Below are 10,244 nucleotides of genomic sequence, written 5' to 3' on the forward strand. Positions count from 1 at the left end.
AGCATTATAGCACAAATATGGCTTGACAGCCCGATATTCTGAGTAATTAACCAATAATAGAACTAAATCTAAATAAAAAAATAACATAAAAAATCAGAACCACTAAAATCTAAAATATAAAAAATCACATGTACCTTTAGAAACATTAGCTTAAAATATTAATATAATTTAAAAAATTCGAGATTTCGTAGAATGTACTGCTAACCGTCAGTCTCAGACCTGAAGAAGCCCCCGAATGGGTCGGCGAAACTAGTCGTCATTTTAAAATAAAGTGAATTTTATTATACATTTAGTGGAATTTCAATCCTTTACCTAGTTTGCTTACCTTGTTCAAACTGTTCTAGAGAGAGGTCTTTTTCGACTCTTAAAAGAGTTTAAAACTACCTACGCTCGACAATTTCTCAGGAAACACTCAATTCCTTAGGTATATTAGCTATCGAGACCGATTTATTAAACCAAAACCATAGGGATACTCTTCTCTTTTACAAAATTACAATATTTTTAATAAAAATAAAATTGTTTAACTTTCTGGCTGATTTTTATAAATTATGGGGCTAAGAAAGGGGGCGCCCATCGAGCCACTGCCCCCGGGCGAAAATCTTCTTAATCCGGCCCTGCTGATGTACCCGGATTTCATGGAAAAATACCAATCTAAGAAAATTTATCTCTCAAAGAAGTGCCTGGGAAAACTTTACCGTAATTGCAGAAGAATCGAAAGGTTTTCGGAAATTTTAGACGATGAAGTTGAAGTTACCCTGGATGAAGATCTGATATACGAAGGATGGGATGAATACAAAGCGAGCGCTGAAAGATTATTACAGGAATATATTCATTTACTCTTGGCTCCTGCTAAAATGTTCAATATAACTAAAGAAGGGGAAATTATGTCAGGCGCCGTTAAAAAAATCGAGAAAACCTTTCAGGGTAAAAACGCAAAGGAAAATATGGATATGGCTATAGGTTGTATCATTCCGAATGTCTTTAAAAATTATAAAAAAAACGTCTTGGTTTGGACCAAGGCCGAAAAAACAAACGATATGTGTGAGGTTTATCAATTGGCTGAAGTTTCAGATATTGCAATTTTTTTAGTTATTTTTATCCATTTAATCCTTAATCAATATTAAATTCAATCAACTGATTTTTCTGTTAATCGATCTATTCCCTCTAAATTAATTGAAAAAATTACATATCTACGCTTTTTCAAGAACAATTACATTTTCCGAAAACATTTTATCATGAAATTAATTATTTTGAAGGGAGTACGTGTTGAGGGATTTAATATTGAATATTTGAAATACTGTGTCTAAAAAGACCAAGCGAACTTTGACATAATTCGAAAGGAAGATGTAAATTTTAATAGTGGATGCCTAACCAGGGTGTTGCACGAATTCATACATTTAATTTCGTATATCGAAATGCTACATTTCTAATGTCGCGACTGTGAAAGAAAGGTTGCACTGCAATTTCCCTCTTCGTACTTTATACTTTCTTGGGGGGGGGGTTAAATTAATGGCGTTTTCCTTTGGACAGAGTTTTTACTGCCGGAGGTGCTCGAAAAACCTATGCGTATTCCAATGGTTTAAGTTCAGTAGTGATGAGACGCGGTGCATGCTCCATTGGTAAAATTAGCCTTGAACTCCCAGCGCCATGCCAGCACTACTGACTTGCCAACACGGCAATAATAATTCGAAACATGGCGCTTATAAAGTCCATTAGAATCCGATTTCATGGGCTATCGTTTCATAATTATCGTCTGCTCGAACGTCGGCCTGCTAAGTAGTGATGTAAAGAAGGCGGAGCGATCGTGTAATTATCAGACATATTCATGTCCCTAGAAAAAATGTAGATGGCGTTGGTAAAGCCAAGGCCCAGTTGGATATCCGCAAAGATCCCAAAGGTCGAAAAGCAAAGTGGGTGTGGTAAAGTGCATCAAAAATGATCAAAGAATGACACTGCGCAAGCTCTAAGAACTGAACTGAACTACTTTTCGGAAGGGAGATTCGGCTTTCACGCTTTTGTTCCGGCAATAAGGGCGATGGGAATGTGACATTTTTCCAATGGAATATGCATACTACAACATTTATGGTGTCGTCACGATCACGTGATCGTAACACCAATGGATTTACATGGCAAACTTGGATTTATCGGTTTTTAAGGGGCATTTTCCACCCTACCAATGGAATACGCACTTTTTACTAGTATAAGAACTGACTTCTTCCGAACATAGCAATTTCGTACCAAAGTCGAACGAATAGTGTGTTCCATTGAAACAAGATTAAATATGTTACTCTCATGGGTATATTCCATTGACATTTGAAGTTGTCGATAATTTGTTTGATCCTGTAACAGCATTACGCGAAATTCGGTTTTTTTGCCGCCATTGCCGGCAACACAAAATTGGCCCAAAGGAAAACGGTATAAGTGTGACCTTCGTTTAACTGGTAATGAATGGAAATGAATAAAAAATCCATTGGAACTGAAACGTATTTCTTTTTATGTAATCTTTACCTATACCTTTGGTTATATTTATACCGATATCATATTTTTCCAGTGCTACAGATAGCATTAACAAAAACCACACAGGATAAACGATGTTGCTTTGTCTTAAGTATACGGCATTCGTTTGTTAACTAGTCTGAACAAAATAAATTTAAATTATCATATTTTTTTTAAAATCAGTCTTCTTAGCAACTTACCGATTTAAATTTTTTTTATTGATGCAAACTTGAAAATTTGTCAAGCCAGCTGCTGCCAGCAACAATTAAAACTATGTCCGTCAAGGTGCATATACGAAATCCCTTCAAAATAATTAATTTCATGATAAAATGTTTTCGGAAAATGTAATTGTTCTTGAAAAAGCGTAGATATGTAATTTTTTCAATTAATTTAGAGGGAATAGATCGATTTACAGTAAAATCAGTTGATTGAATTCAATATTGATTAAGGATTTAATGGATAAAAATAACTAAAAAAATTGCAATATCTGAAACTTCAGCCAATTGATAAACCTCACACATATCGTTTGTTTTTTCGGCCTTGGTCCAAACCAAGACGTTTTTTTTATTCTGAGAGAGCGGTAGCTCTCTTAGATAAGACTTCATACTGCTCTTAATGTATAAGGAAGGTTTTTTGTTTGGATGTAGTTTTTTTGTATTGCATTAATTGTTCTGAATAAATTCCACAGAACTACAATTCGGGCCCTCAATATGTGGTTAAAATGTCGAAGAGATCCATTAATTAGTCTATTTTATAAAAAATAAAGTTGGTAAGGGTGGTTTTCATTTCCATAAAATTAATCACACCTTTTGATGAAAAACAGGAATTTTTCCCATAGAAATAACATGGGAAATTTTTGGAAAAAAACAAATCGGTTCCTCGTGATTTAGAAAAACTATACGTTGGTTAGTTTTGGGAACGATCTAAATTTTTGAAATTGATTACCAGTAAAATAATTTATTTCAACGGAAAACGGTAATGGAACGTTGTTTTTTCTTAAGCATGCCTTTAAGTTTCAATTAAAAAGAAAAATTAATATCTGCTCCTTCAGTCACGTGATAACAACAGTCTTATCGAAACTTTTTAGGTCTTGATTCTAATCAAGACATTTTTGATTAATATCAGTTCCTTCAGTCTTCATTTTAATTAAGGATGTTAAGAAACTGTTTTACATTTTCAAAATCTGCACTAAGCAGAAATATATATAATTATAAAGGGGACCATAACTTTAGCTCAATCAGACATTTATTTATAATGATACTTCAAAAAAAAAAAAACGTAAATCATTAAAAGTTTGGGTAAGTACCCAAAAGTACCTACAAACAACCACAAGTACCTACAAGCACCCACAAGTACCTACAAGCACCCACAAGTACCTACAAGCACCCACCAGTACCTAAAAACACCCACAAGTACCTACAAACACCCACAAGTACCTACAAACACCCACAAGTACCTACAAACACCCACAAGTACCTACAAACACCCACAAGTACCTACAAACACCCACAAGTACCTACAAACACCCACAAGTACCTACAAGCACCCACAAGTACCTACAAACACCCACAAGTACCTACAAGCACCCACAAGTACCTACAAGCACCCACAAGTACCTACAAGCACCCACAAGTACCTACAAGCACCCACAAGTACCTACAAGCACCCACAAGTACCTACAAGCCCCCACAAGTACCTACAAGCACCCACAAGTACCTACAAGCACCCACAAGTACCTACAAGCACCCACAAGTACCTACAAGCACCCACAAGTACCTACAAACACCCACAAGTACCTACAAACACCCACAAGTACCTACAAACACCCACATGCCGGTAATCTGGCTAATGACCAGTCGTCGGTAATCTACCTTAATTACCAGTCGTTGCAGCGGCCGCATCAACGTCACGGCGGCAATATTAAAACCGTCTTATCACACTATCGATAGGCCATTCCAACCAAAAGGCAATAAGAAGAAACAATCGGATTATTATGAGGCAACTATACGTTAAAAAAGGCCAATATTGGTCACGCTGATATTTCCCAATAAATAGTGTATAAATGCTAAAATATCGCAGATTGGGGCAATTTTTAAAATCTAAATTAAACATACTTAAAACTAATTGTTCTTAATAACAAGAAAAATGGTCCTAGATTATAGTGTAAAGTTTCATTTAAGATCGTTCCCAAAACTAACCAACGTATAGTTTTTCTAAATCACGAGGAACCGATTTGTTTTTTTCCAAAAATTTCCCATGTTATTTCTATGGGAAAAATTCCTGTTTTTCATCAAAAGGTGTGATTAATTTTATGGAAATGAAAACCACCCTTACCAACTTTATTTTTTATAAAATAGACTAATTAATGGATCTCTTCGAAATTTTAACCACATATTGAGGGCCCGAATTGTAGTTCTGTCGAATTTATTCAGAACAATTAATGCAATACAAAAAAAACTACATCCAAACAAAAAACCTTCCTTATACATTAAGAGCAGTATGAAGTCTTATCTAAGAGAGCTACCGCTCTCTCAGAATTATACAGGGTGTAAATAAATGTTTAGAATTCATGTTTTATTGTATAAAAGTGACAACGAGTGACAAGGTACAAAAAGAATACTGGAGAATGCAACAAAATATTTTAAAGCACTGTCCTACGATTAGTCTTGGAACGTGGGCCTCAAATTACAACCTCTTAACTGTTTGGTAAACACCTTAACGTAAATATTCGACGTTTCTACCATTGTGGTTTAGGCACTCTTCCAGACGACTGTCCATGTCTTGCAATACATTTGCAAGCAGTAAACTCATGACGCATGGTAAGACTAATGGTATTGCCGTCTTACGAAATCCTCGTCATTTAAGGCTTGATGTAGGGGGGTATGATAATGCCGGTAGTGATGCCCTTGTAAACTGGCACAAACAGTAGAATGGCTTAGTGCAACTTCTTGTTCCACCGCTCTACTATTAGCATGAACTGGCTTCAAAACGTGCAACGATGGCAAAATCTATATCCTCATTACAGACTATACAGTCTCTTCTACGTTCACGATCTTGCACTACCGAAATCACAAAGGTGCTCGCCAATGTCGGAAAAGGTGCTTCGCACCGGATGTTGTCGGTGTGGAAACCGTTCGGCATAAAGCACTGCCTTTAGTTGAACGTTACTGCGACCTTCACCCAAAATAAACATCCTGTCCAATTTGTCCTGGTTGGAATAGGTTGGCATTTTGCTAGGAAACGAGACTAACTACTGTAATTTTACTACTTAGCTCCTACACTGAAGACCCTGTATATGAAAAGGGACCGGAAGTACCTCAAAGTTGAGTTTTCAAAGATTGCCAGATTGAGCAGGTCATGGGATTTAAAGTGATGAAAGTCGCTTTAACGTTCAACAAGTGACACCGCGGTATGTTTTTGGTGCTCCAATGTCCTCACCCGATAGGTCCAAACAATTACCATCCTGGTTTTTCGGCTCAGCGTTGCGGTATTGCCGGTTCCTTTAGAAATACAAGGTCTGTAGTGTTACAATTGTAACAATACTTCTGTTAAATAGGCACACAAACTGTACCCCCGCCCCCTCCCCCCCAAAAAATCATTTAAATTTCGCGCCTTTTCAATGGCTCTCTTTTCAATATGGGAAAAATTATTTTAAATGACAATTTTTTAAGTGTAAGAAATAAACAGGAAAATGGAGGCTGAGTGAAAGATAAGCGTAGTTTTAATTATAATTTGTTAGTTTAATTATAAGGTATCCATGAATTTACCAAAAACATTCGTGTTTTGGGTTAATTTCACATTAATTATACTTGATTAAGTTTAATTTAACGGTTTATCTAGTGTGGATTTAGTTTATAATAATAAGTGAAATAGGAAACATCTGTGGCTGTGCGAAAAACTTGTGTTGTTTTAATCTTAATTTGAGCGCAGTTCAGGAGAGTCGATTAAGCTTAAAAGTATAATTTATTGGAATTTTTTACCCTAATTTAGTGGTCGGCGTTTGGACAAGATAATCCACAGAATTTTGATTAATCAGTTATCCATGGATAATAATCAGATAATTATTCGTGATTACATTGCATTAATCATAGACTTCCCGTGGATAATTTCAAATTATGGATAAAGATAAAACAAACAGATATTATCCTATCCAAATGCCGACCACTAACCTAATTAGAACGTTTTGTGCAGTTTAACATTTTTGCCACAGTCATTATTTTACCCTAAACTTTTGAATTTCGCGCCAATTAATGTACTTTAAACATAGTTGAAATTAACTGAAGTGTGAAATAGAAAACATTGGGATTTAACAACGGCTTGGGTAGTTTTAATCTTAATTAAACCGTTTATTTAAAAGTTATTTGAGCTTTTAATCCAAAAAATTAATATTTTTGGTTTAATTTCACGTTAATTATATTTAATTGATTTAAAATTAACGTAGGATTGTGTTTCGGCAGTGTACATTTAGGTTATAAATGAATTTCAATATATACTTAACCTTAATTGCAATTTTTAGTGGGTTTTGAATCTTATTTTACCTTGAACTTTCGAATTTCGCGCCTATTAATGTACTTTAAAGATAATTTAAATTAACTAAGTATGAGATAGAAAACATGGGGCTATACTAACAGCTTGTGCAGTTTTAATCTTAATTTATTTATTTCAAAGTTACTCGAGTTCTCATCCAAATATGTATATTTCATGTTTAAATTCACGTTAATTATACTTAATTGAGTTGAAATTAATGAAGGATTGAGGTTTGGCAGTGTTGATTTAGCTTATAAAATGAGTTTCAAATCACCTTAATTGTATAGTTTAGAAGAGTTTTCCATTCTTGCCAACACAATGTGTTAAATTTTTATCATACCACGTGCTAAATTTGCGGTAACATAAAGATCATCTATAACATATGTTAATGAATGATGTGATTCTATAGTTTAGCAACTTTGTCTTCAATAACAGTAATTAAATTAAATACCTAAACAATTCATAGCAATTTAGACAAATAAACAAACGGCAATGTGAACTGTGGAGATAGCCAACAACGTAACCCTCCGTTGCTGACGTGGTTACGTTGGAAAAATCTGCGCTGATGTAAACATGGAAATTATTTGACTAGTTAAATTACATAACGACACTGTCCTCCTGGGTTAATCAGCACCACTGTTACTTATATTTATGAATTAACAAAATCCACTGTTGGTAACAAATAGTTAAACTGCGCTAACGTACACCACGACTCTTTTAACTGCCGTAGGGAAAACATATTAAACTTTTTGTCATCTTACCAGTAGTATTTTGAAGTTTTCGATCTTTTCACAGGGTGAAAAGCACTATCTTTATTTCAACACGTTAATAATTTGAATGTATGCCATTTTTTACATCAAATTGGAAGCGAACACGGTAAATACAGCATAAAAAACCTAGGGTTAACTGTTACGGTATTGACGAGACCCGGTTAAATATTAAAAGTCATTTATTCTTGTGAGAGTCCCTCTACGCGTCTACATAAACTCTGCCCGATTTGGGCGTCGAACTTCCCTTATATACAGTAAGATATTTTTTAGCTATGATCTATTATTGGTCTATTATTGATCTATTATCATACAGATGTTTTTTAACTATTCTTATCTAACATCTTTCTTTTCCGATCCTTTGAGATTTGACCGTCGCAATTAATTTTACCAGTTAATTAATCTAAGTCTAATACAGATGTTTTTTAACTACTCTTATCTAACATCTTTCTTTTCCGATCATTTGAGATTTGACCGTCGTAATTGATTTTACCAGTTAATTAATCTAAGTCAAAGATTTACATCAGGTTTGCTAGCTTAACTAATTCATTTCTACATTAATTTCTTAGCAGTTAATTAATCTAAGTCTAAGATTTACATTAGGTTTGCTAGCTTAACTACTTCATTTCTACATTAATTCCTTGAATGCTACTGGTATTCATTGGCATAACGTTGCGGCGGTCTGACGTTTCTTCTGTGATGATCACGTTCGGTTAACGTCGGAAATGGTGGGATGGTATCTGGCATTGGCGATGGTGGTATTTCTCTTGGTAGAGGTTGCGAGCCCCGAGGGATTTCGTTAGTTCCGGTTTGGGCCCTCTGGTTTCCCGTATCCTGCGGCTGGCCCTGATTGTCGTCTGCTACTGTGCGTCCTATTTGTCGAATTGTAGTCGCTGTTGGATGGATTTCTCTAGTGTCCCTTGGCGTGTTATTGGTGGCTGTCCTGAACGTTGGCGGCGTGTTATTGGTGGCTGTCCTGAACGTTGGCGGCGTGTTATTGGTGGCTGTCCTGAACGTTGGCGGCGTGTTATTGGTGGCTGTCCTGAACGTTGGCGGCGTGTTATTGGTGGCTGTCCTGAACGTTGGCGGCGTGTTATTGGTGGCTGTCCTGAACGTTGGCGGCGTGTTATTGGTGGCTGTCCTGAACGTTGGCGGCGTGTTATTGGTGGCTGTCCTGAACGTTGGCGGCGTGTTATTGGTGGCTGTCCTGAACGTTGGCGGCGTGTTATTGGTGGCTGTCCTGAACGTTGGCGGCGTGTTATTGGTGGCTGTCCTGAACGTTGGCGGCGTGTTATTGGTGGCTGTCCTGAACGTTGGCGGCGTGTTATTGGTGGCTGTCCTGCACGTTGGCGGCGTGTTATTGGTGGCTGTCCTGCACGTTGGCGGCGTGTTATTGGTGGCTGTCCTGCACGTTGGCGGCGTGTTATTGGTGGCTGTCCTGCACGTTGGCGGCGTGTTATTGGTGGCTGTCCTGCACGTTGGCGGCGTGTTATTGGTGGCTGTCCTGAACGTTGGCGGCGTGTTATTGGTGGCTGTCCTGAACGTTGCCTCATTGGTCTGGTTTGGCTGCATGGCATGATTCGGCTGGGGTATCGGACGCAATTGGTGTCGAGTTCGACGGATAATACCGCCGTTGGAGATTAAACCCAACGTGACGGAAGCCTTCGCACCCAGGATTGGAACTGATCTATGCGGCGTTATGAAAAAGCATTCTTCCGAAGATGCGCAAAATGATCCGCATCGAACATATATGACGCCCAGGACGTCGACTGTGTGGCCCGAATATGCGCGGACGGTGTACGGCGGTTTGTAGATTTGAGGTTTGATGGGGAATTTATCGTAAATTTCTTGAGTGATTATATTCACCTGGGAACCGGTGTCCAGTTTCATCATAGTGGGAAAGTTCGCAAAATATATCGTTTCGAACCATTCGTCAGAGTCCCCTGACGTCACTTCGGTGTTGTCGCAATGCAATGTAATGGCGTCTGTGTACCGGTGGTATTGATGTGCCTGACTCTGTTCATGATAATGGTCGTCTTCATAATACCGATCTGGTTCATCCCGGTCTTGGTATTGGTTGCCGTGGGGTGAGGGCTCAAGATGGTAACTTGTCTGTAACTGGTGTGTTGCTTGGGAATTGCAGCATGCAGCCCAGTGTCCGCGGTTGTTGCAATTGTAGCACTCCGCATTATAGGCTGGACATCTTCCACTTGGGTTGTGCGAGGTACCGCAGTTAGCGCAGTGCTGGTCCCGATCTGAACGTCTTTGGAACGCGCCCTGTTGTCTTCGTGGGGGCGGGGGCTGCGTAGACGATCCGTAGCTCCCTGGTCGCCATTGATACTGGTCTTGTGGTTCTCTTCCCCGCCGTTGCCTTGGCTCTCGTCGAGCCGCCGTAGCACCTTGAGGTTTGAATGGTCTCTGTTGGCGTGGTGGTTGCCGTATTGCGTCCACACT

General features: G+C 38.0%; 1 protein-coding gene across 1 annotated transcript; it reads left to right on the top strand.

Annotated features, from left to right (window-relative positions):
- Positions 1-573: 573 nt before the first annotated feature.
- Positions 574-5,334, top strand: LOC149670953 (uncharacterized). Its single transcript, XM_089840505.1, has 2 exons — positions 574-960; positions 5,085-5,334. Exons 1-2 carry the CDS (start codon positions 621-623, stop codon positions 5,204-5,206), a joined length of 462 nt encoding a protein of 153 aa, XP_089696631.1. The 5' UTR covers positions 574-620; the 3' UTR covers positions 5,207-5,334.
- The last annotated feature ends 4,910 nt before the right edge of the window (positions 5,335-10,244 follow it).

This window comes from Phalangium opilio, unplaced genomic scaffold (assembly GCF_054372755.1).
Source record: "Phalangium opilio isolate 3A_F unplaced genomic scaffold, DU_Popi_V2 ptg000054l_1, whole genome shotgun sequence".
Classification (NCBI taxonomy): Eukaryota; Metazoa; Arthropoda; class Arachnida; order Opiliones; family Phalangiidae; genus Phalangium; species Phalangium opilio.